Source organism: Scylla paramamosain, chromosome 3 (genome assembly GCF_035594125.1).
Source record: "Scylla paramamosain isolate STU-SP2022 chromosome 3, ASM3559412v1, whole genome shotgun sequence".
NCBI classification, from domain to species: domain Eukaryota; kingdom Metazoa; phylum Arthropoda; class Malacostraca; order Decapoda; family Portunidae; genus Scylla; species Scylla paramamosain.
In genome coordinates this window covers 22,549,676-22,577,656 of record NC_087153.1, presented here as the reverse complement: position 1 = coordinate 22,577,656, position 27,981 = coordinate 22,549,676, and the positions used below count along the sequence as shown (strand labels likewise).

General features: G+C 38.0%; 1 protein-coding gene across 32 annotated transcripts in view; it reads left to right on the top strand.

Annotated features, from left to right (window-relative positions):
* LOC135092846 (ubiquitin-associated protein 2-like) overlaps window positions 1-25,447 on the top strand; it is a 138,828-nt gene extending 113,381 nt beyond the window's left edge. For 16 of the 32 annotated variants that reach the window (XM_063991799.1, XM_063991777.1, XM_063991749.1 and 13 more), the window contains 3 exons: window positions 15,261-15,395; window positions 23,611-23,769; window positions 24,367-25,447. In XM_063991799.1, the coding sequence (XP_063847869.1) occupies window positions 15,261-15,395; window positions 23,611-23,769; window positions 24,367-24,468 (396 nt within the window). In that variant the 3' untranslated portion in view covers window positions 24,469-25,447. Of the gene's footprint in view, window positions 1-15,260; window positions 15,411-23,610; window positions 23,770-24,366 lie in introns of those variants that run through there. The other 16 variants (XM_063991773.1, XM_063991765.1, XM_063991762.1 and 13 more) reach the window with 2 other exon arrangements.
* Window positions 25,448-27,981: the final 2,534 nt, after the last annotated feature.

The window sequence follows — 27,981 nt, the reverse complement described above, 5'->3', positions numbered from 1 at the left end:
ATGCATGCCACTTCTGGTTTCCTTTCATGTAAATAATCTCTTAGTTCCCTTAGGCTGGACACTAATCCATCTATGTTTGTATACATAACTTTAATTTTATTTATTGTGGACCCATTTCTTTTGTGTTCTCTCTTTGTCGTCTTACTTCTTGCTCCGCATTCTTTAACCACCATTTCCTCATTTTCATGTCTATCACTCTCCATATATACCTTTCTGCCTGTTCCTGTGTTGTGTGTGTGTGTGTGTGTGTGTGTGTGTGTTTACCTAGTTGTATTTACCTTGTGGTTTATGGGAGGGGAGTAATCTCTATATCTGTCCAGTTTGGTCTTAAAAGCATGGACAGTTATGGCATTGACAATGTCTTCACTGAGTTCACTCCATTTGTTCACATTTCTGTGAGGAAAACTATACTTTTTGATGTCTCTTCTACAGTTAACTTTCTTCAACTTTCTCCTGTGTCCCCTTGTACTCTGTGTGTCTAAATTTATAAAACATTCTTTGTCCACATTTTCCATACCATTTATCATTCTATAGATGTTTATTAAATCCCCTCTCTCTTGTATTTTCAAGGGTAGGAATTTCCAACATTCTTAATCTCTCTTCATAGGTTGACTTACTCAACTCTGGGACCATCTTAGTGACTGCTCTTTGTACTCTTTCTAATTTTATGATATTCCTCTTTATATGAGGAGACCACACCACTGCTGCATAATCCAATCTTGGTCTTATCATGGAAATCAACCACTTTTTTTTTTTATCATTCGTTCATCTAAATATGAGAATGCCATTCTTATTCTTTTTAACAAATTCATCGTCTCCAGTAATTTTATCAGTGCGTCTGTCCGGAGTCACATTTTTCATAAGTGTTGCTCCCAAATACACTTCCTCTTTTAATTTCTGTAACTTCACACCATCCATCTCATAATGATATTGTATTCTTTTCTTACTCTTACCAAACTCCATTACATTTACTTTAATTGAATTCCATTTGCCAAGATTTACTCTATCTATTTATCTTATTTAAATAATCTTGCAGTACCATACAGTCATTTATATTTTCTACCCCTCTCATCAGCTTAGCATCATCTGCAAATAAGTTCATATAACTGTCTATTTCTTCATTTATGTCATTCACATATATTACAAACATTATCAGTCCCATTACTTACCCCCGTGGGACACCACTAGTTGCTTTCAGCCAAGATGAATTCTGGTCTGGTATTACTGTTCTCATCATCCAGATAATCCTCCATCCATTCCAGCAGTCTTCCTCCAATTTTTCCATAATTTTTATCTTCCAAAGCAATCTTTGGTGTGGCACTTTGTCAAATGCTTTCTTTGAAAGTCTAAGTAGACACCATCCACTCATCTGTTTCTCTCCTGCTCAATATTGATTACCCTTGAATAAAAGGACAATAAGTTCATGGAGCATGATCTTCCCCTCCTAAATCCAGATTGACAATTCACCAAAACTTTCTCTCTTTCCAAGTGTTCCATCCATCTTTCTTTTATTGTTCTTTTGCATATTTTTCCTACAACACTAGTCAAGGACAATGGTCTATAATTTAGTGAGTTTTCTTTATTTCCTCCTTTGAATATTGATATAATATTTGCTCTCTTCCAATCTTTTGGTACTCTTCCTTGTGGTAGTGATGTTACCACTAGACTGAATTTTATCAGCCAGTTGTTCTCTACATTCCTTCAATATCCAGTTTGATAATCCATCTAGACCATTTGCTTTATTTATGTCAAGTTCTTCCATCATCTTAAGTATTTCCTCATAACTGACTGGGACTGTACTTAGTATATTCCTCTCCATCTTAATCCTTCCAGCATCAAACTCCCCTTCCACAGTAAATACTGATCTGAAACTATTGTTCTTAACCTCTGCCATGTCCTGTGTGTCCTCATAGATTTTTCCTTTAACTTTCAATCTTGATACACCTTCCTTCCTCTTTATCTTCCCATTAATATGTCTAAAGAACAGATTGGGTTCATTTATACACTTAGCTATTATATCTCTTTCATAGTTTCTTCTCATTCTTATTATCTCAACATACTTACTTCTAGCATCAATATATTCCTCCCATTTGCTCTTAGTTTTCCTCTTCTTGCATCTATTCCAAGCATTTAGCTTACAATTTCTAGCCTCTTTGCATTTTGTATTGAACCATTCTTTACCCTTTCTACATCTTGCTCCTCCTCTAGGTACAAATTTCTCCACAGCAGAATTATATATCTATAAATTCATCCTGTTTTTCCTGAACATCTTCTGCATCTTCAAAGTCTTTCCAGTCCACGGCAACAAAATATTTTCTTAATTTTTCAAAGTCAGCTTTACTATATTTAAATCTTTTCACCTTATAATTTTCATCAATGATTACATTTTCATTTCTCAATTTAAATTCCATCAGCACATGATCACTTTTACCTTGAGGGCTATTATAGTGTATAGTTTCAATAATTTCCATGTCCTTGGTAAACACTAAATCAAGTCTTGATTTATCTCTTCCACTAAATCTGGTATCACAGTCAACCCATGGACTCATTAAGTTTTCTACTGCCCAGTTTAACAGTCTATTACTCCATGAGTTTTCACTTCTAGTAGTTGTTAATGTCTTCCAATTTATTTCCTTAAAATTAAAATCACCAACAATAACTATATCACTGCTTTCCATCACTATCTTTTCAAGACCTTTTAACACATCTACCAACATCTCTTCATGCTCTTCTCTTCGCCAAGCATTGGTCATAGGTTGCACATACACTCCTACATAATTCATTATTCTTCCATTTCCACTTCTAATCATCACTTCTAGAATTTCAGTCTTGTCTTCACTTTTTATTTCCCTCTCCACTTTAACACACTTTTTAGTCAGAATGGTCACTCCCCCTCCTCCCTTGTCAATTGTTTTTTATCCATAAATCATATATATCATCACCAGTATCAGGAGTTCCCCATTAATTTTTCCATTTTGTCTCACATAATACAGCAACATCCAATGCAGTTCTGTTTAATAACTCATTTAATTCCATCTTTGTTGACATTAATCCTTTTACATTAGTATAACATACTTTACTTACTGTTTGATGTACCATTTCTTTGTTCTCATATCTCTTACTATCCAGAAAAACTTCTCTGTTCATTGTTTTTTTTTTTTTTTCTTTTGTTTAGCCTCATTTACTAGCTCCTTTTGCTTCAACCTTTCATCCATATCCCTGTTTATCCACACATTCTTATATTCTTCATCTCCAGAGAACCTCCAAGACCCATTAATTACCTCTTCTGCTTGTACCTGTGTTGCAGACCTTATTCTTATGGGTCTCATTTTTTCTTTTTCATATTTCCCAATTCTATGGAACTCTTCCACCTGTCTTCACCCATCACATTTTTCAGTAACTTATTCAACAGTTTTTTTTTTTTCCCTCTCTGAATTGTGCTTACTATTTTCTCTTCCTTTAAACCAAATACAATTACTTGTTTATATAAACATTTTTCTACAGTGTTTCTCACAAATTTTTCTCTTTAATAACATTTACCACTTTCTGTCTGAGGTTTTGTTTCTCATTTTCTTGTTCTATTATTTTCTTTAGTGATTCTTTTTCAAATTTACATTAATTTAACCACTTATTTTGCCTCATTTCCACATCCTTTACACTTACCTTCATTTCCTCATTTCCTTTCTGAAGTTTCTACTTTTTCCTTTATTTGTTTCTTTAAACAGTCTTTTTACACCTTTAACTTCTCATTTTTATCTTCCATCTCAATCAGCTTTGCTGTAATAGTCACCAACTTCTTACCTGTCTCCTGGTGTGCCTCCAATGTCTTTATTCTCTCTAATAATTTGTCCATTTCTTTCATATGCAAAATTTTTCTACACTGCAGTCTATAATTTAGTTCTCTTTCTTCTCCAGTAAAACCTTCAAATGAACCTCTTTCCTTTGGGGTGCCTCCCTCTACCATGTTTGTCCAAAATGTAAACAAACCAAACCAAACTTTACTAGAGATGGGATAACTATACTCACGTTACTGTTTCTCCCCTCCCTATTTACCACCTAGGTATTCCTGTGCCTTATGACATATCTTGTTCCACCATGAGCGATTTGTGTTATTCCTTCCTTCTATATGCAGAGCACTAGAAAACACTTCCTGTCAGCTCCACCTCTGCTGCGTGTGTGTGTGTGTATTTACCTAGTTGTATTTACCTAGTTGTGAGATACAGGACAAGAGCCACACTAGGCTTGTGCTGTCCTGTCTCCATATTGACTTTGGTCTAGATTTTCTTTAAATTTATTAATTGTTTTTGCACACACAGTCTCATCCTTAAGTTCATTCTACACTGTTATACTTCTGTGAGAAGCTGATTCTTGATGTCTCTTCTGCAAACACTCCTTTTAGATTTCCTCCCATGTCCTCTTGTGTCTCATATCTGGTATCATGAGGTCTTCTTTGTCTAACTTTTCCATTGCTTCCAATATTCTATATATTGCTATCAAATCACCTCTTTCCCTCCTTTTTTCTAGTGTAATCAGGCCCAATCTCTTCAACCTTTCCTCATAACTATACTCTCTTAAGCTTGCAGGGATTTTAGTTGCAGCTCTCTGGTTTCTTTCTAACTTTCTTGTATCCTTTTTCAAATTTGGCGACCACACTAATGCTGCATACTCCAATCTCGGGTGTATCATTGTTGTTATCATTTTTTTTTATCATATCTTCATCAATATAGGAGAATGCTATCTTGATGTTTCTCAGCAGATTATATGTTTCTCCTATAATTTTGTTTTGTACTTTCCAAATGACAAATTATCAGTAATAATTACTCCTAGGTCTTTTTCTTCTGATCTTATAGAGATTTCCTCATTCCCTAAGTAATAGTTGCCAGCTGGTCTTGCAATTTTCCAAACCTCATCACACTACATTTTTTAGCATTAAACTCCATGTTCCACCTCAATGACCATTCATTAATCGTAATTAAGTCCTGATTTAAAGCACTGCAATCCTCTTAATTTGTTACTTTCCTCATAATCTTAGCGTCATCAGCGAAAAGGTTTATCTAACTTTCTACACCTGTCTTATCATTTACATAAACTGTGAACATAATAGGTGCAAGTACTTAACCTTGTGGGACTCCACTTATTACTGTTCTCCAGTTCGACCTGCTGCCTTTAATTACTGTCCTCATTTCTCTGTTTGTCAAAAAGTCAGTCATCCACTTTAACAGTGATCCACCAAGTCCTCCAATTTTTTCCAATTTCCATATTAGTCTTCTGTGTGGAACTTTATCAAATGCTTTTCTCAGATCTAAGTATATGCAGTCAGCCATCTCTCTTGCATTATATCTATTACTCTTGAGTAGAAACTTATCAAATTCATAACACAAGATCTTCCTTTTCTGAAGCCAAACTGTTTCTCTGTTATCACCTTGTTGTCTTCTAGGTATTTCACCCATCTGTTCTTGATTGATGATCTTTTCACAAATCTTTGCCACCACACTTGTGAGCGATACAGGTCTATAATATAATGGATCTTCTTTACTTCTGGTCTGGTGAATTGGGGTGATATCCACCCATTTCCAATCTATGGGTACTCTACCTTTTACCAGGATGGTGCTAATTATGTTGTGCAGCACTGAGACTAATTGTGAGCTACACTTTTAAAATCAAACTCAATACACTATCAGGACCCATTGCTTTCCTTACATCCAGGTCTTCCAACATATTCTTTACTTCTTCTTCTGATGTTTTAATCTCCTTTAGGTTGGTTGCTTTTTCTAACGCTGTCCTCTCACCTCTGAAATAATTTTCCTTAGTAAACACAGAGTGGAAGTATCTGTTAAACACTTCAGCCACCTCTTTTGGGTCTTCCACTGTCTCTTCTCCAGCTTTTACTGTGCTTATTTCATCTTTACTCTTTAATTTTCCATTGATGAATTTATAAAATAATATTGGTTGGTCTTTACATTTCTCTACAACATTCTTTTCAAAATTTTTCTGCTCACCTCTTAGTTTTGACATTCATTCCTCTTCCTTATATAATTGTTTCACAGGTCCAGTCTCTTGTTTTTCTTGTACTTGTTCCATGTTTTTTCTCTCCAATTATTAGCTGTTGCACATCTGTTGTACCTATCCTTTATGAAAACGTTCTCAGTTGATCTTTTGGGTATCTATTTCTCTACTCCCTTATTATAAATGTTCAGGAAAGCTGTCCACTTTTCCTCTATGTCCTCTTGAATAACTATGTTCCAATTCAATTCATCGAAATACTTCCTAAGTTGTCCAAAGTTGGTCTTGCTGTAGTTAACCAATTCTCTTCTGTGGTGCTCTTTTTTTATATTGAGGTTATTAACCATAACTGTGAACTGAATCAGCACATGATCACTTTTTCCTACTGGGTTTATGTATTTAAGGTCTTCTACTATTTCTTGTTCCTTGGTGAAAATTAGATCGAGCCTTGAAGGTGCTTCATTTCCCCTAAATCTTGTGTCATCTGTAACCCATTGTGTCAGGAAATTTTCAATAGCCAGGTCTAGTAGCTTGTTATCCCATGATGACTCACTGCCTTCTGTGGTTCAATTCTCCCAAGATACCTCTTTAAAGTTAAAGTCCCCATCATGAGTATATTGTCATTTTCCTCAAGTAGCTCTGCTAAACATGTCCTTGTGTCTTCAAGCATTTTCTTATATTCATCCTCTCTCCAAGAGTTGGAATAGGGGGGTAACATAAGTCACCCCAACGTTATGGTATCTTCCCATATTTTGTCTTAAGCTTGTTTTCAATACTTCTGCCTCCTCCACCCCCTTATGTGACAGATTTCACTAATAAATCCTTCCTAACTAGAAGCATCACACCTGCTCCCCATTTATTCTTTCTATTTCTCATCCAGAGGTTGTATTTTCCTTCAATATTTAATATATCTCCTTCACTTGCCAATTTAGTTTCAACGATTTCCGTGATGTCCAGTTTCTCCTCTTTTAAATAGTCTTCTAGTTCTAACACTACTGACATTAGTCCATTTATGTTTGTGTAGGGTACTTTTAGTCTTCCCCTTCCCCATTTACTTCCCTTATGTACCTCTTTCTCAACCTCATGTCCATGAACCTCCAAAAGAACTGTTTTTTCTCCACCTCTGATAATTTTCCATTTTTTTTTCATTTGCTTCTTTTTTTTTAGTTCATTTATAGTATCTCGCTCTTCTCTGGTTCTATCTTTTTATTTTATCCACACTTGTATGTATTCTTCCACCTTGGCCAGTTTCCAGGATTTACTCAGTGTTTCTTCAGCTGCCACTTGTGACCTAGCGTCATAGGACGCTGTCCACCTTCAACATATCTACCCAACCTTTTAATATCTTCGATCTCTCCAGTCAGCTCTTTTTCTTTTTGTAATGTCTCCACTAATTTTTCCACACATCTCTTTTCCTTCTTTTCTCTTTCAGTCCTCTGAAGTGTACACTCTTCCTTCAGGCCGAATACCACATCAGTTTTTTGCTTATTGACAGTGTCTCTAACAAAGTTTTCTTTGTTTTATAATTTGAATAACTTTTTCTGTTAGCTTTGTGTTGTTTGCCTTGGTTTGTTCCTCCACAATTTTCCTAAAATCGATCTTTTCTTCTTCTTGTTCTTTCTTCCAGTTTTCCCGTTTTGTTTAATTCTTCCACTTTGCCTTCATATTCCATTGCTTTCTTTTCATATAATGTTAGTTTTTTATGTAGATATGCACCTTTCCACACCCCCTTCTCGGTGATCAAAGTTTCAGCCATCTTGTCAAATCTATCCTTCATTTCGGTTTCCAGTGTGATAATTCTCCTTCTCATCCTTGCTTCCCTGACCCTTCGGTCTATTTCCCCAAATCCTGAGAAGTCTCTCTGTCTTGCCTTTGGGACAGTCCCCGTTGGTGTAAACAACATAGTTGGGACTGAAGTAGCCTCCTCTTCATCATTCATTATAACAGTTTAACTGCTTTCTGCAAAACGCTTTTGGAGATGGGACAGCAACGAGTAAAACCAGTGTGAACTGTCACCTCTGTATTTCCACTAGGGCAGCTCTCAGCGATGTAGATAGCTGGATTTTTAGGAGCACCTGTTTGCGTTGACTTCTCTGTCTACCATGACTGTGTGTGTGTGTGTGTGTGTGTGTGTGTAGGGGGGTGGCCAGGTTTCTGGACTAGGGCACAAAATGAGAACCCTTTTTTATAATATTACGTAAGAGGGTCAGTGGCCAAGGGCAACAAAAATTTTGAGAGTAAAAAAGGCCCACTTTGAGTGTCAGTTTCCAAAGTGAATGTCAAATAGAAAAATCAAGTAAATAAAAAAATAAGCATTGTCCTGAAACCTCTTTCTTGAAACAGTTCAAGTCAGGAAGGAGAAAATACAGAAGCAAGCAGGGAGTTTCAGAGTTTACCAGAGAATGGGATGAATGATGAAAAATACTGGTGAACTCTTGCATTAGTTGGAGTTGGAGAGGATAAGGGTGAGAGAAAGTAGAGTTGTGCAAGGAAGCTGCAAGATGCAGAAGAGCATTTGGCATGAAAATAGCTGTAGAAGATAGGAAGACATGCAACAATGAGAGACAGGGTGAAAATATTCTGTTAGAGGAGAGGAGTTGATCATACAAAATGCTTTTGATTCCACCCTTTCTAAAAGAGTGGTATGAGTGGACACCTCCCCCTCCCCATATACATTTGAAGCATGCTCCATACATGGATGGATGTACAGGGTTAGCAGCAGGGGTGGTGAGAAAAACTGGTAAAGACGACTCAGATTGCCTAATTTCGTAGAAGCTGTTTCAGCTAGAGATGAGATGTGAAGTTTCCAGTTTTTATTATAAGTAAAAGACTAATCGAGGGTATTCAGTGCAGAAGAGTAGGACAGTTAAAGTGTTGTTGAAGAAGAGAAGATAGTTACCTGGAAAGTTGTGTTTAGTTGATTGATGGAGGAATTGAGTTTTTTAAGTATTGAACAATATTAAGTTTGTTTTGCCCCCATCAGAAATTTTAGAGAGATTAGAAGTCAGGTGTTCTGTGACTTCCTTGTATGAGCTGTTTAATTCCCTGCTCATTTTATTGGTTCCAAAAGATAATCAGGAGATCCTCTTAAAAGTTGGCCAGTTCAGTTTAATAGATGTCTTGTTACTTGTCTTTTGAAATAGTTGAAGTAATAGGAAGGAAGAAAACAAATGGGTTTGGAGTTTCAGAGTTTACCAGTAGAAGGGATGAGAGTCAAATTACTGTTAGCAGTAGAAGATAACAAGGGTTGGTGAGTGAGAAATTCAAAACTGTTGGAAGGAGTGAAACATTTGGTGTTCTCATAGAACACTTAACTTTATGGAAAGTGTTTTAGGAAGAGATGAGATGTGATATTATCATTTGAGACTTAAGAAACAGTAGCCCAAGTATTTTTATAGAGGAGGGTGAGAGTTGAATGTTATTGAAGAAGAGATGATGATTATTAGAAAAGTTATATCAAGTGTATAAATAAAAAAGTTTTTGAGGTATTGAATAACACAACATTTGCCTTGTCCTGTTCGGAAATTATAGAAAGATCAAAAGCAGTGTTGAATAGCTTCTTTACAATCTATAGCTTGTATAATTCCAGCTGGGCTGGATGTCTGACAAATTACATAAAATGTAGTATACAGTAAAATCCCTCTCATCCGGCATTCGAGTATCCGGCAGCTTCAAGTATCCGGCACATTTTTCCCTGAGCCTTAAAATCAATAAAAAATCAATGTGTACTCATAAAATCGATTAAAATTCCCGCGCGAGGCATACTTTATCCCCTCGCCACCAGAGTGCACTGCTTCGCGCCTCCTGCGGCCCACTGCACTGTGTTTACTCAGTGACTCAGTCCCGCGTGTGCACTGTTTATCGCCTGACACCTTCATCATGCCTAAAGTTGTAGAAAAGAGGAAGCGTGTTGTGCTTACACTTAAGCAGCTGATCAGATCAGCTGCTGATTAAGATCAGCTGATCTTTGTTATGGTAAGATGCGTGAGTGTAGGGTGGTGATTGTGGACATAATTTCACTTCTATTCAAGTATCCGGCAATATTCAAGTATCCGGCATGTCGGCGGTCCCGTTGATGCCGGATAAGAGGGATTTTACTGTAGTTATCAACATTGATAGGGCAGGGAGTTTGACCTAAATAATTTCAGAAAGAGTGGATTGTAAAATATTTGTGGAATGTAAGAGAAAAGTGGCTGTCTATTCTGCACAGGAGAATGTTCAGAAAGGAGAAAGGTATTGAGAAATTAATAGAAACTGTGTTTTTGAAATAGAAAATTAGAAATCTGTGCAAGATGAACAACAGCTTTTTATATGTCTAAAGGTAATTGGAAAAGTCATTTATAAACAGTAAAAGAGAGTAGGTGATAGGACAGTCCAGTGGAACACCAGTTCAGGAGAATAGTGGTTGTCTCCAGTGTAGCAATATAAGTAACAGAAAGGAAAGTCATAAAATTTGTGCTGAGAAGTGGATAAAAATGGTATGAGGGAATGCCAGACCAAGAAAAGCTTATATGTCTTAAGCAACATCAGAGGTTTCAGCAAGTTCTCCCAGAAAGGATGACCAAGATTCAGTGAGGAAGATGAAAGATTGCTAGTGGATTGCCCTTTACTGATGATGAAAAAAAAATTGAGCTGATAGATGCTAAAATAAAGAATCTCTGTTGAGGAGAAATGAGATAAGAAGTAAAAAGATACGAGTATGACTAGGTAGTTTGAAGGATTGGTATAACTTACCTGTGTGGGACAGTTTGAATGTTGGCAATTTCCAGCAAGAAGAAAAAAGTTGATGTAGAGAGAGAGAGAGAGAGAGAGAGAGAGAGAGAGAGAGAGAGAGAGAGAGAGAGAGAGAGAGAGAGAGAGAGAGAGAGAGAGAGAGAGAGAGAGAGAGAGAGAGAGAGAGAGAGAGAGAGAGAGAGAGAGAGAGAGAGAGAGAGAGAGAGAGAGACCAGGCAAGGACTGAATATAGAAGTACTGTTACAGAGAGTGATTAGAGAGACTCCATCAGAGCCATAAACCTTCTATCTTTGGATCAAGACCAGAGAGAGCATAGAAAACATCATTATGTGGAATATCAATAGTTGTGAGGTCTCAAGCACTGGATTGTGGGGTGCTTTGAACTTATCATTAAACCCAGCTGTGACTCACTGAACGTTTCCCTTTGTGTCTCACAATACGAGGGGGCAGTCATACCCATCCCTCTAAAGACAACTTTCTTCCTCCACACAAAACTACAAGCACCCAATAACACACACACCCTTCACTCAAAAATTCAAAATTATCATGGTGACTCCTACACCAGCCTCGGAGTCCCCATCTAGGGAGGGGACCACAAATGACCCCAGGTCAGACTGCTCTTCTGATAACGACCCTAAGTGTCTTGTCACACCCCCAACTTTTTCTTCATTAATTTCTGCAACATTCGCAGTCTTTGATCTAATTTTCAATCAGTAGAACACCACCTCTCCTCTTCTAAACCCCATCTTTTCTTCACTGAAACACAGGTGTCTGAGGCAACTGACAGTAGCCTCTTTTCTGTTCCCTCCTACTTTCTGTATCCTCATTTTCAGTCCAAAGCTGGATGTTGTGTGTATGTGCGCAATGAACTAACCTGCTCTCATACCCACGTTCTTGAATTTTTTCAAGTTTTCCACCATCTGGCTACGACTACAGAGTCACTCTCAAACTAAATTTATCTGTGCTGTGTATACAGCACAGATAAATTTAGTTTGAGAGTGACTCTGTAGTTGTAGCCAAATGGTGAAAAACTTGAAAGATTCAAGAGCATGGGCACCTAACTCTTCTGACTATAAGAAATTCTTTGACTACTTCCAAAGTGGAGCACATTCTGATTCTCTTCCCTTTTGCAGAGATCTCCATTCTTGGAGACTTCAATGTTCACCACCAGCTTTGGCTCTCCTCTCCCATCACTGACCATCCTGGTGAACTAGCCTTCAACTTTGCTATTCTCCACGACCTAGAGCAATTGGTGCAACACCATACTCATATTCCTGACTGTCTTGGAGATATACCCAACATTCTTGACCTTTTCCTAACCTCTAATCCTTCTGCTTATGGTGTCACCCTCTTTTTCTTTGGGCTTCTCCGATCACAATCTCATGTCTCTGTATCTTGCCCTATTGCTCCAATCCCTCCTCAGGATACCCCTAAGCAGAGGTGCCTCTGGCATTTTGCCTCTGCTAGTTGGGGGGACCTGAGGAGGTTTTTTGCTGATTTTCCTTGGAATGACTACTGCTTCTGTGTCAGAGACCTGTCTTTGTTTGCCAGGCGCATGACAGAGGTGATAGTGTCTGGCATGGAGGTGTACATTCCTCACTCTTTTTCTCGACCTAAACCTTCCGAGCCTTGGTTTAACACCACCTGTTCTCATTCTATACATGATAGAAAGGTGGCCCACAAAGGGTACTTAAGCCTTTCATCACCAGAGTCTCATGCACTTTATATTTCTGCCTGGAACCATGTCAGGTCTGTTCTCTAACTAGCCAAAAACTCCTTCATTAATAAAGTGTCAAAACCTTTCAAGATCTAATTTCCCTCATGATTTCTGGCATCTAGCCAAAAATACCTCCAATAAATTTGCTGCTGCTTTCTCTCCTTTATTTCAACAAGATGACACCACTGCTATCACATCTATCTCTAAAACTAAACTCTTCGCTCAAACTTTTGCTAAAAACTCTACCTTGTATGATTCAGGGCTTGTTCCTCCCTCTCCATCCTCTGACTACTTCATGTTACCAATTAAAATTCTTTGCAATGACGTTTTCCATGCCTTTGCTGGCCTAAACCCTCTGAAGGCTTATGGACTTGATGGGGTCCCTCCTATTGTTCTCTGAAACTGTGCCTAGTCAGACTCTTTCAACTCTATCTGTCGACATCTGTTGACATCTACCTTTCCTTCTTGCTGAGAGTTTGCCTACATTCAGCCTGTTCCTAAAAAGGGAGACCATTCTAATCCCTCAAACTACCATCCTATTGCTTTAATTTCCTGCCTATCTAGAGTTTTTGAATCTATCTTCAACAGGAAGATTCTTAAACATCAATCTTTTCACAACCTTTTATCTGATCACCAGTATGGGTTCCATCATGTCTGCTCTTTTGGTGATCTGGCTTTCCTTACTGAGTCTTGGTCATCCTCTTTTAGAGATTTTTGGTGAAACTTTTGCTGTTGCCTTAGACATATCAAAAGCTTTTGATAAAGTCTGGCACAAAGCTTTGATTTCCAAACTACCCTCCTACAGTTTCTATCCTTCTCTCTGTAACTTAATTTCAAGTTTCCTTTCTGACTGTTCTATTGCTGCTGTGGTAGACAGTCACTGTTCTTCTAAATCTATTAACAGTGATGTTCCTCAGGGTTCTGTCCTGTCACCCACTCCCTTCTTATTATTCATCAATGACCTTCTAAACCAAACTTCTTGTCTTATCCACTGCTACGCTGATGATACCACCCACAGCGTCTATGAAGTTGGGCATTCTGAGATGTCTCCGTCAGTTTTTCTCACCCTCCCAGCTGCTAACTCTGTACAAGGGCCTTATCCATCCATGTATGGAGTATGCTTCACATGTCTGGGGGGGGTTCCACTCATACTGCTCTCCTAGACAGGGTGGAATCAAAAGCTTTTCGTCTCATCAACTCCTTTCCACTAATTGACTGTCTTCAGCCTCTCTTTCATTGCCGCAATGTTGCATCTCTAGCTATCTTCTACTGCTATTTTCATGCTAACTGCTCTTCTGTTCTTGCTAACTGCATTCCTCCCCTCCTCCTGTGGTCTTGCTGCACAAGACTTTCTTCTTTCTCTCACCCCTATTCTGTCCACCTCCTAATGTAAGAATTAACCAGTATTCTCAATCATTCATCCCTTTCTCTGGTAAACTATGGAACTCCCTGCCTGCTTCTGTATTTCCACCTTCCTATGACTTGAATTCCTTCAAGAGGGAGGTTTCAAGACACTTATCCTTTAGTTTTTGACTACTGGTTTGGACCCTTTTCTGGGTCTCAGTGGGCTTTTTTTTTTTTTATTGGATTTTTGTTGCTCTTGGCCAGTGCCCTACATTTAAAAAAAAAAGACATAATTCATAGAAAAGAAGAAGAGAAAGAGCAATATCAGAATTATCCTGTGTGGAGCTGTCAGTAAAGTCTAAGAGAAGTGTTCAGCTTTAGAGATTCTCTAATCTGTATGAAATTGAGTAGGGAAGGTTTGAGAAGGTAAGATAAAGTTTGCTTGTGAGAGCCTTGATGGATGTGACTTAGTGAATGTCAGTGAGGAACAAGTAGGAACCAAGAGAGGAAAAGATTGCATAGATCAGGTATGCAGTTTTCTTGAACCTATAGGAAGCATATGGTAGGTTTGATTGGCAATCTCTGTGGAATGTTCTTATGATTTATATTATAGGAGGGTAGTTATTAAAGGAATCAAAGCTTTAATAGACACAGTCTGTGTAAAAATTTTTTATATTTGAATTTTTTATTTTTTTTTTTTTTTTTGTTGGTATAAATTCTGTATAGGGGGTAAACCCAATTTTATGTTTGTGGGGATCTGTGTTTTCCTAAACCTAACAAATATGGAGGGAGCAGTGTATTCTAATTTGGCTGCAGAATGTGTAATCATGCCATCACCACTGCTGAGGAAGTGTGTATACAGGGTGTTATATGAGTTTCTGCAAGTATTGCTAGAGGTGGAAAATGTTCTATGCACACATGCATTTTGAGACCTTGTTTAGCCATAGTTTGAAATTCAAGTGTGGCTGGGTAACAATGGCCAGCCTTGTATCTATAGCAGGATATGTTGGCATAGGATGTCTGATGGTGAAATTGTGAGTTATTCAGTCATCATTTCTATACGTTGGGGATGTACAGTATCCCATAACGAGACAAGTCGTATAGGTCTGAGGAAGATATAAATTTAGTTTTGGGAAATGCTTAAATTTTGTTTACTTTAGAGAGAGAGAGAGAGAGAGAGAGAGAGAGAGAGAGAGAGAGAGAGAGAGAGAGAGAGAGAGAGAGAGAGAGAGAGAGAGAGAGAGAGAGAGAGAGAGAGAGAGAGAGAGAGAATGGGTTACTAAATTTCTCTCTCTCTCTCTCTCTCTCTCTCTCTCTCTCTCTCTCTCTCTCTCTCTCTCTCTCTCTCTCTCTCTCTCTCTCTCTCTCTCTCTCTCTCTCCTGTATACAAATAGTATATCTTACAGACACATTTCTTGGTTTTAATTACTATTAACCATTTTTATTTTATTTGGTGCTTCAGACTCAGGACTTCAAGACTGGCTATGGATCAGCAACTCAAAGCCAGAACAAGGGTGCTGGGGCAACCACTGGCTCGGCCACCAATTCTGGCACAGACCTTGGAGGATACAAGAACCACCTCAGCAAAATGGGGCGGGTGAGCACTGACAGGGTTAGGACTGACTTCACTTCTTGCTGTTTCATATATCATTATTTTGTATGTGTAATTTCTTGGTGGTGTAAGGCTTAGTTCCCTTGATTCATAGCCAAATATCTGGATTTGAATCCAGATATTTGTCTCCTTTGATGCTATATCCTTACTAAAAGAAAGTAGTAATTGGATGTAAAACTAAGAATTGTGACTGTCACTCATTTGTAGGGAAAAACTACTAAGTTATCCTCCTGTGGCTTTACAGTGTTGGAAGTGTAATAAGCTAATGCTTTGTGCGAGAGGGAGATTTTGTTAATTTGCAAATTGATGAGTTAATAATATATAAGATATATAGAAGATAAAATAGACTAAGAATTGTGATTATCACTCATTTGTAGGAGGAAACTAGCAAATTCCCCTCCAGTGGCTTTATAATAGTGGAAGTGTGACAAGCGAGTGCTTTGTGTGGGAGAGAGATTCTGTTAATTTGAAAATTGATGAGTTAATAATATATAAGATATATATAGAAGATAAGATAGATGAAATATGATTAAAAAATTTGTCTTAGAACAGTGATTTATTGGAAGCAGCTACAGCAGAATATGAATAAATAAGTTTGCATGTAAAAGAGCCTCTGATCTGAAGAAGCTTCATTGTTCAAGTACACCTAATGTGCACCTGGTTGATATTACTGAAGCCTCAGTGCAGTTGGTAACTCAAATAGTGACTGATTGAGGGCATCTTTATTATAGAGAGAGAGAAAAAAAAAAAAAAAAAAAAATATATATATATATATATATATATATATATATATATATATATATATATATATATATATATATATATATATATATATATATATATATATATATAATTTTTTTTTTTTTTTTTTCTCATGTAGGAGGGACACTGGCCAAGGGCAACAAAAATCCAATGAAAAAAAAAAGCCCACTGAGATGCCAGTCCCATAAAAGGGTTAAAGCAGTAGTCAGAAGTTGATGAATAAGTGTCTTGAAACCTCCCTCTTGAAGTAATTCAAGTCATAGGAAGGTGGAAATACAGAAGCAGGCAGGGAGTTCCAGAGTTTACCAGAGAAAGGGATGAATGATTGAGAATACTGGTTAACTCTTGCATTAGAGAGCCGGACAGAATAGGGGTGAGAGAAAGAAGAAAGTCTGGTGCAGCAAGACCACAGGAGGAGGGGAGGCATGCAGTTAGCAAGATCAGAAGAGCAGTTAGCATGAAAATAGCGGTAGAAGACAGCTAGAGATGCAACATTGCTGCGGTGAGAGAGAGGCTGAAGACAGTCAGTTAGAGGAGAGGAGTTGATGAGATGAAAAGCTTTTGATTCCACCCTGTCTAGAAGAGCAGTATGAGTAGAACCCCCCCCAGACATGTGAAGCATACTCCAGACATGGACGGATAAGGCCCTTGTACGGAGTTAGCAGCTGGGGGGATGAAAAAAACTGGCGGAGATGTCTCAGAAGGCCTAACTTCATAGAAGCTGTTTTGGCTAGAGATGAGATGTGAAGTTTCCAGTTCAGATTATAAGTATAGGACAGACCGAGGATGTTCAGTGTAGAAGAGGGTGACAGTTGAGTGTCATTCAAGAAGAGGGGATAGTTGTCTGGAAGGTTGTGTCGAGTTGATAGATGGAGGAATTGAGTTTTTGAGGCATTGAACAATACCAAGTTTGCTCTGCCCCAATCAGAAATTTTAGAAAGATCAGAAGTCAAGCATTCTGTGGCTTCCCTGCGTGAAATGTTCACTTCTTGAAGGGTTGGGCGTCTATGAGAAGACGTAGAAAAGTGCAGGGTGGTATCATCAGTGTAGGAGTGGATAGGATAAGAAGTTTGGTTTAGAAGATCATTAATGAATAATAAGAAGAGAGTGGGTGACAGGACAGAACCCTGAGGAACACCACTGTTAATAGATTTAGGAGAAGAACAGTGACCGTCTACCACAGCAGCAGTAGAATGGTCAGAAAGGAAACTTGAGATGAAGTTACAGAGAGAAGGATGGAAGCCGTTAGAGGGTAGTTTGGAAATCAAAGCTTTGTGCCAGACTCTATCAAAAGCTTTTGATATGTCCAAGGCAACAGCAAAAGTTTCACCAAAATCTCTAAAAGAGGATGACCAAGACTCAGTAAGGAAAGCCAGAAGATCACCAGTAGAGCGGCCTTAACGGAACCCATACTGGCGATCAGATAGAAGGTTGTGAAGTGATAGATGTTTAAGAATCTTCCTGTTGAGGATAGATTCAAAAACTTTAGATAGGCAGGAAATTAAAGCAATAGGACGGTAGTTTGAGGGATTAGAACGGTCACCCTTTTTAGAAACAGGCTGAATGTAGGCAAACTTCCAGCAAGAAGGAAAGGTAGATGTTGACAGACAGAGCTGAAAGAGTTTGATTAGGTAAGGTGCAAGCACGGAGGCACAGTTTCGGAGAACAATAGGAGGGATCCCATCAGGTCAATAAGCCTTCTGAGGGTTTAGGGCAGCAAGGGCTTGGAAAACATCATGGTGAAGAATTTTAATAGGTAGCATGAAGTAGTCAGAGGGTGGAGGAGAGGGAGGGACAAGCCCAGAATCGTCCAAGGTAGAGTTTTTAGCAATGGTCTGAGCGAAGAGTTCAGCTTTAGAAATAGATGTGATAGGAGTGGTGCCATCTGGTTGAAATAAAGGAGGGAAAGAAGAAGAAGCAAAGTTATTGGAGATATTTTTGGCTAGATGCCAGAAGTCAAGAGGGGAGTTAGATCTTGAAAGGTTTCGACACTTTCTGTTAATGAAGGAGTTTTTGGCTAGTTGGAGAACAGACTTGGCATGGTTCTGGGCAGAAATACGAAGTGCATGAGATTCTGGTGATGGAAGGCTTAAGTACCTTTTGTGGGCCACCTCTCTATCATGTATAGCATGAGAATAAGCTGTGTTAAACCAAGGTTTGGAAGGTTTAGGTTGAGAAAAAGAGTGAGGAATGTACGCCTCCATGCCAGACACTATCACCTCTGTTATGCGCTCAGCACACAAAGACGGGTCTCTGACACGGAAGCAGTAGTCATTCCAAGGAAAATCAGCAAAATACCTCCTCAGGTCCCCCCCAACTAGCAGAGACAAAATGCCAGAGGCTCCTTCGCTTATGGGGATCCTGAGGAGGGATTGGAGTGATAGGACAAGATACAGATATGAGATTGTGATCAGAGGAGCCCAATGGAGAAGAAACGGTGACAGCATAAGCAGAAGGATTAGAGGTCAGGAAAAGGTCAAGAATGTTGGGCGTATCTCCAAGACTGTCAGGAATATGGATAGGGTGTTGGACCAATTGCTCTAGGTCGTGAGGATAGCAAAGTTGAAGGCTAGTTCACCAGGATGGTCAGTGAAGGGAGAGGAAAGCCAAAGCTGGTGGTGAACATTGAAGTCTCCAAGAATGGAGATCTCTGCAAAAGGGAAGAGGGTCAGAATGTGCTCCACTTTGGGTGTTAAGTAGTCAAAGAATTTCTTATAGTCAGAGGAGTTAGGTGAAAGGTATACAGCACAGATAAATTTAGTTTAAGAGTGACTCCATAGTTGTAGCCAGATGGTGGAGAACTCGGAAGATTCAAGAGTGTGGGCACGAGAGCAGGTTAAGTCATTGCGCACATAAACGCAACATCCAGCTTTGGATCGAAAATGAGGATAGAGAAAGTAGGAGTAAACAGAAAAGGGGCTACTGTCAGTTGCCTCAGACACCTGAGTTTCAGTGAGGAAAAGAAGATGAGGTTTAGAAGAGGAGAGGTGGTGTTTTACAGATTGAAAATTAGATCTTAGACTGCGAATGTTGCAGAAGTTAATGAAGAAAAAGTTGAGGGGGAGTGTCAAGACACTTAGGGTCATCGACAGAAAGGCAGTCTGACCTGGGGACATTTATGGTCCCCTCCCCCTGGGACTCCAAGGCCGGTGTATGAGTCGCCATGATGATTTTGAAATTTTTGAGTGAAGGGTGTGTGTGTTATTAGGTGCTTGTGTGGAGGAAGAGAGTTGTCTTTAGAGGGCAGGTTGTGACTGCCTCCTTGTGTTGTGAGACACACACACACACACACACACACACACACACACACACACACACACACACACACACACACACACACACACACACACACACACACACACACATGCACATGCACACACACACACACACACATACACACGCACACAGACACGCACATGCACGCACACACATGCGCGCACACGCACACGCATGCATGCATGCACATGCGCGCGCACACACACGCACATGCACACACACACACACACACACACACACACACACACACACACACACACACACACACACACACACACACACACACACACACACACACACACACACACACACACACACACACACACACACACACACAGACACGCACATGCACATGCACACACACACACACACACACACACACACACACGCATGTGCGCGCGTGCACACACACACACACACACACACACACACACACACACACACACACACACACACACACACACACACACACACACACACACACACACACACACACACACACACACACACACACACACACTAATCCCTCATTATACCAGATGAATTGGGGTGAAGCCACTGACATTAAAGGTGAAAATCCAATAAAAGTGGCTGTGAGTGGGTTGAGCGTCACAACCTCAAAAAACATCAGCCATTACAAGACTGGGGTAGAAGCAGTGTGTGGGTGCCAGGGTTGCACTGCCAGCCAGTAGAAATTATTATACAGCAATGTGAAAATTATGACATTTTTTCTATACATTACGGCATAGTGCATGGTAGACAATGTATGGTAGATGGCAGATAAACACCATGTTATGACAGAAATGCCATAATTATGGCATGTAGCATAATCCTTGTCAGTGTGATGTGTGCTCATCACCACCACCACCACCCACACCCTCCCTCCCTCCCTCCCACCCTCATTCACTTCCTTGCCGCCACTGCCGCTTACCAGGGTTTTTTTTTTTTTTACCAAGATGAGCTCCATTAGAAGGGAGTGCCAAACATGCCAACATGCCACAGTGTAATAAAATATTTGTGATGATGACAAATATGTACCTGGTGTAAAATACTGTTAATTGTGTGTTGTAAGCATTTAGTGAATTATCATTAATAATACACAATTAATATTTCGGCTACTGGCTGGACGTTCTGCCTCGTTTACCAACATTTATCCAGTAAATCTGATGAATGGTCCATAGGCCATACATATCTGCTAAATGTGGAAATCTGCTAAAAAGGGTGCTGATATAATGAGGGTATACTGTGTGTGTGTGTGTGTGTGTGTGTGTGTGTGTGTGTGTGTGTGTGTGTGTGTGTATATATATATATATATATATATATATATATATATATATATATATATATATATATATATATATATATATATATATATATATATATATATATATATATATATATATATATATATATATATATTAGGTACCCTCAATGTTCACAATGCTCCCTTGGGATTATTGTGAAGTGAAAGTTGTGAAAAACTGACATAATGCATTTGTGGTACATAAATTGTAAACAAAGTAATTTTTGCCAGGAAAAAATTGCATTAAGCTCATTTCTATAATGGGAGACCAAAAGAATATGAAAAATATCATGTATTGTGAAAAAATGCATAGTAGGCATACACATTCCCTATTATTTCACAAAGATTTATGGCAAAATGCCCAATACTTTCCATTTAATTCCCATTTAAAGATCTTGTACTCAGCCAACCACTTTAATTTATGTCAGTAGTGGGTCTTTTCTCAAAAACTACAAGAAAATGGCAAAATCTTTGTTCTTGGGATGAACATGATATGGTAACAGTTAGATGGGAGTGAGCAGTGCTCTTATCTCAGTGCCTTGCTCTCAATCTCATTTCCTTGCCAGACTTACTTAAGAGAGGACATGCGTCACTTCCTTGGAGGCACCATGTGGCTATCTCATCCTGTTTCCTGCATTTCTGAGAATGTCCAGGCATATGTGTTGAATACAAAAGTGGTGCCTTTTGACGGAAACTGGGCAATAATGAGAAGCATGGCAGCTCTTAAATACCTAGGCTATGATAAAAGTAATACCACATCACAGAAGGGTGTGGGGTGGGAACCAAGAGTTACTTAAGCAAAAATATCACCTTCAAAAGTATTATTTTAACATACAAATATGAAGGAATGCTGTAGCAACACAATGTAATATTAAAGGATGGTGATGACTAATAAAAGAGTGATGAATAACTTAAATGTTTAGGAGCCGGTGTCTTAAAACAATGTTTTTGCTAATATGAATACCTAAAACTCAGCCATTTCTACATAAATTCCCATCAGACCTTCAGGATTGTTTGAATGAACTAAAATCTACAAAAGTACATGATTATAATTTTAAATTTTACTTCGGCAAATCACTTGTCTGCTAGATGGTGCCGTTCACATGAGATACACTACACTTCGCCACACAGTCAGTTACTACGCAGACACCACACAAGTCGGACGTCGGTCCCGCCTCCTGTTCTGTTGTTACGACTTCTGTTATCGAGGAGTGATAGGAATATTACAGTTTTCTTGTTTGGATTGTGTATTACGATTTCCATTACCTGTTATAAGGGTGGAATATTGTCTTTAGTTATCCGTTACCTGATTATAGGGCAGAGTATTGCCTATGGATATCCGTTACCTGATAAGGGCGGAGTGTTGCCTACTTCAGGATTGTTTGAATGAACTAAAATCTACAAAAGTACATGATTATAATTTTAAATTATCTGTTATATACAGTGGAACCTCTGTTCTAGAATTTAATTAATTCCTGAATGCCATTCAGAATCTGAAATGTTCGAAAACTGAAACAATTTTTTTAATAGGGATCAATATAAAATAGATTAATCCATTTCCAGACACCTATCTACCTTGTCTTAGCGGCTTATGACAGACACTCCCACAGCCAAGATGGCTGCTTCACATCTCCAGCTCACAAATTATTTATTCAGAAAGGATGTATTCAACGAACTTAATGACACAGAACTCATTAGAAGATACTGTTTAGACTGTGCAGGTAATCTTTTAGAACATAAGAACATAAGAAATAAGGGAAGCTGCAAGAAACCATCAGACCTACACATGGCATTGATATATATATATTACATTGATATATATATATATTAAAAACAATAATGACCCTAATACTGATCCCTTGTCACTGATCTAGTGAGGGAAGCCTTACAGGACACAAAAAGGAGCAACCCTCTTACCACCAAAATGAAGGTGATCATAACACTTAGACATCTTGGTGCTGGGAAAAGCTACTGAAAAAATGCAATTGTGCAGTATTGATGAAGTTGGGAACATAAAGACAGCCAAAGCTGTCTTGGGATAACTCCTGAGCGCTGAAAATTGTTTGTTTACATTCAGCTTTTCAACGGGATCATATTTCCTTGTTTCAAAGATTGAATTACTGTCTTACACTCTGTGTTTCTCCTCCAAATATATAAGAACAAAATAAGTATTTATAGAATATAAATTCATAATAAACAGCAACTTTTGCAATGTCTTTTGATATTTGAAAACTTTGTTCTAGAACTGAATTATGGTACTGCAACCAAAACAATAATGAGTTCAAAAATTTGATTGAGTTTTAAGTCTGAAAAGGGCCTTAATAATAAAAATAAATAAATAAAATAAATAAATAAATAAATAAATAAATAAATAAATAAATAAAGGTATGTGAGTGTTATAAATACAATGCCCTACAACTGCGCAAACTTTACTGTAAAACAAATAAATAGAATGTTGAAAACCCATCATACTGGACATGCCCCTTTAAAAAGACTTGTCATTTTCTTACTTTATTTAACATATTAGTAAATCAGCCAGGGTAGGTAGATTTTTCTTACTCATTGAAGCAATTCAACTTCCATCCTGTTTGTGCTAGATGATGAATTTTTACCCTGGTTTGTGCTTCATGCTATATGCCTGACTTTTGTACCTGACTTTAAACATATTATTCTGCAGTACTCTGTAAGTAGTATAATATGTCTCTTTGTTTCATTCAAGTTGTTATCATTTTTTAGTAGCAGTTCCCTGATTGACACCCCACAAAACGGCATCACTTTGCTCTCATGTACTATAACAGGTTCATTAATTTTTTACCTTTAGTATTAATAGCTTAAATTTTTTTCATGTTTTTTTTACAGTCCTATGATAAACAAGGATTCCACACTGGGACTCCCCCACCATTCAACCTTGCCAGCTCCGGAACAAATCCCATGCAAAATGCATACACCCCAATGTTCATCCCCACCATGCCTGCAGCACAGCATCACTCACCTCTCATGCATCATCAGCTCCATCAGGTAAGACAGAACTTTGTGATGTAATGTGTGTTGATGGTCATATGGAGTTTGAATTATCACAAATTTCAGAGGCTAAGGCTTAAATGCTTCAATTTAGTTGTGTAGCACCCCCACTCCTTCCGCGGCCTCACTGCACAAGACTTTCTTCTTTCTCTCACCCCTATTCTTTCCACCTCTCTAATGCAAGAGTTAACCAGTATTCTCAATCATTCATCCCTTTCTCTGGTAAACTCTGGAACTCCCTGCCTGCTTCTGTATTTCCACCTTCCTATGACTTGAATTCCTTCAAGAGGGAGGTTTCAAGACACTTATCCACCAATTTTTGACCACTGCTTTGACCCTTTTATGGGACTGGCATTTCAGTGGGCATTTTTTTTATTAGATTTTTGTTGCCCTTGGCCCAGTATCCTTCCTACATTAAAAAAAAAAAAAAAAAAAAAAAAAGATGAATGTTGTTATATTGCATCAAGGTGATGGAATGAGAGGAGGATGTTTTGTGAAGTTGAGACTTGTTGAGAGACCTCTAACTACAATTAATTTAATTAATAAGGTGGTGAAAATATTGACAGCTGACAATTTGAGAATTATTATCTGCAGGATGGTGGTAGTTCCGGAGGCCAACGTGCAGGGAGCACTGGAGGACAGAACAAGGGTGGCTCCAAACCCTCTTATGGGGGCTCCTACTGGGGCACCAACTGAGAGGAGATAGAAGGCTACCCTGCCTCTCCTACCTGAGGCTCACCCTGCCTTAGGTCCGCAGTGAAACATTGACAAGGGTGACCCACTGCAATCCACATCATGGTGAGTCTGTTGTTGTTTGGCCAGCCTCTAATCTCATCTACGATAAAGGTGCCTCAGCATCCGGAGCATCAATTTGTCAATTAGATGTGAAAATGCGCTCACAGAAGTCTTTGATTTAAAAAGTGTTTGCTTGGATGTACAAGGGTCGAATTGTAGGTGTTTTCATTAGTGCAAAATACTAATTTATAGGATTTGCTTTTCTTATCACAAGTTTAGAAATTAAAAATGTGTGAGGGAAGCAGGTCCTAACCCTTAGAGGTTATACTTTATGTGAAGTCGTCCAAAGTGATGTAAAAGGAGATAAGATATTTAGCATTTGTGGCAATGGTGTATTCAGTCTTGCTCTTCTCACTTGTAAATAACAGATGCCACTGAATAAACCATGGGCGCAGGTCCACACTGGCATGGTGCATTTCTCTTGCAACCTCTCACTCCCACTCCTTTTTATATTTAAATAAATTTTACAAATTGTATGTTGGGTGATAGGATTTGGCAAAAGCTATAGTGATTGTACACCACTAGAACAGACTTCATGTAGGCTACAAATGTAAGACTATTCTATTCTGGAGTTGGTGTTAACAAATTAATGGAAACTCACAGAAGTTGAAGGTCTGTTATATAATTTAAGACCACAACTCCTTTGAATTTGCCTGTCTAAGGTCACCTCAGAATAGGATGATTATATGTTCAACTCACTTTTTTTAAATTTTTTTTTATTTTATTTTTTCTCTAACATTTGTATCTCTCTAGGTACGACATAAATCCATTCCTGTTAAAGGAATGCTGTATCTATGATATGGAAAGTAAGCCTCTTGTTTTGTAAGCTTTTTGTGTAGTGAGATATTTCAGTTCCACCATTAAAAATATCTTGAATCTATGGTTTGTCTTTTTGATCTTTGCCTGTGTTTTCAGGAATTATATATTGGTCTACTGGACAAATGATACTAACACCTGCATATAACACAAATTATATATATATATATATATATATATATATATATATATATATATATATATATATATATATATATATATATATATATATATATATATATATATATATATATATATATATATATATATATATATATATATATAATGAACAGATCCAGCCCCTCTCCCAACTGCCACTCCTTTGGGTCAGATTCTCTCAAGGCCAGCTTCCTTGTATCCTAATGTGGGGCACAAACAACATGAATCCAGATGATTGGCTGGTTGTAAACAGGTATCAAGCCTCAAAAGGTTGGCATCCTGTTTCACCCACCCAACAACTTAGTCCAAAAGTTGAGAAGGGATTCACCATTTCATGTTATAGGGAGAAACAATGAAGACGTCACAATGTGAGGGTATGATACCCTGAAGGCTTCTTCTCACAGGCTTCCACCCATTGTCCTACAGGATATGCACTCTAGCCCAAAGCCAACTTGTCTCCAGTCTCCCAGAGGACAGTCTCATATCCCTTTAAAATTGGAGAGCTGGCAGAAAAAGATGATTGAATACAAGCTGCTATACACTAGTCCTCAGGCGAAGACAAACAACAATATTTAACAACCAGTAACATTTAACAAAAAGAAAACACAACAGTCAAACACCAGGATTTCAAGACAGGAGAGGGGGCAGATGCCCACCTGCGACCAAAATAGATGCCAACAAAACAGGACTACACAGGACTAAAGCCAATACATTAATTTCGCCTTAAATGTAAAATAATGTCACCCATATTGACCAATGAAATAATTATTGTGTGAGGTGTATAATAGTATCCCCTTGAATACTACCTTAATCTGTGTCCCCAAATACAACCTTAATCTGTGTCCCCAAATACAACCTCTTGCTCTTAAGTGCTTCCTTCTTTCTAAGATTGGGTCACCACTGAGTGCCAGTGTTGCCATATACCCAGATCATCTTGGAACCAGACATGCACAAAATTTTACCAAATTTCATCAGATGTCATCAGAATTTTTTTGCCCATCATTAATAAAAGAAATGTATAAACAAATAAGAACACAAGAAAGCATGAAAAAAGATGCATTTTATTTATTTCACAAACACCAATCTGAAGAGATGCCTTGTATATATTTATACACACATATCTACACTAACAAAATAAATGCTTCTGTATTTATTTACTGCCAAAAAAATAGACTAGAATGGAAGACATACCTAAATTGTATTTGGTGTATTCCTTGCAAAAATTAAAGACTAGAAAAGTGGAAAGACAATACCATTCTACATGTAACATAAATAAAATTAAAAAAATATATTCGTATTCATGATTCATATATATATATATATATATATATATATATATATATATATATATATATATATATATATATATATATATATATATATATATATATATATATATACAGAAATTCAGAGCTTAAAAAAAAAAAAAAAAAATTGTAAACAACATCTGGTGAACCAGGGAATTTTCTTCTCATTATTTGAGATACTTCCTGTTATCTTCATAGGATTTTCTAGCTTGTTTCCGTACCTGCTTCCTATCGCCTTCCACTGGGGGGTCGTGTATTAAGTATGAGTAAACATCACTGGACAAACAATATTCTTTGGATCACCTCGCAGCAAAAAGCCCTAACATATCTTACGGCGCCATTCCGTCCAATTACCTATAGTGTGGTATATATCATTACATATGATGTTGGACATAATTTTTCCTGACACAATTGCTCATATCTGTTTTCTCCACATCACTATCAGCATTTCACATCTGATGGATATTTTCTGCACATACATACAAGCATGCACATACACACACACACTGCACTACAGCCGCAACAGCCACTCTTGAATGACATTATGCAGAGAATGAGAGGAAGCTGGACATTACTGGCATCTCAGTGGGGTTTTTTTTTTGTATTGGATTTTTGTTGCCTTTGGCCGGTGTCCCTTCTACAAAAAAAAAAAAAAAAAAAAAAAAAAAAAATCACACGGTTATGTCTGGTTTCATCAAGCTAGAAGATAATAATTAGGAAAACTGAACTCACCATTGAGTTAAAAAAAACATTGCTGCATCTCTAGCGTATAAATTGGTTACAGTAGACTATGCATAAAATATGAAAAAAAAAACAAGTAAATAAATAAATAAAAGTAAGCAAACATTTTCTTTCCATTTCAACTAAATTATTAAATTATTAAATATTTTCTGAAATATCATTATGGAAGCTTGATGATCTTTTTTTTTTTTTTTTATGTAGGAAGGACACTGGCCAAGGGCAACAAAAATCTAATAAAAAAATATGCTCACTGAAATGCCAGTCCCATAAAAGGGTCAAAGCAGTGGTCAAAAATTGATGACTAAGTGTCTTGAAACCTCCCTATTGAAGAAATTCAAGTCATAGGAAGGTGAAAATTCAGAAGCAGGCAGGGAGTTCCAGAGTTTACCAG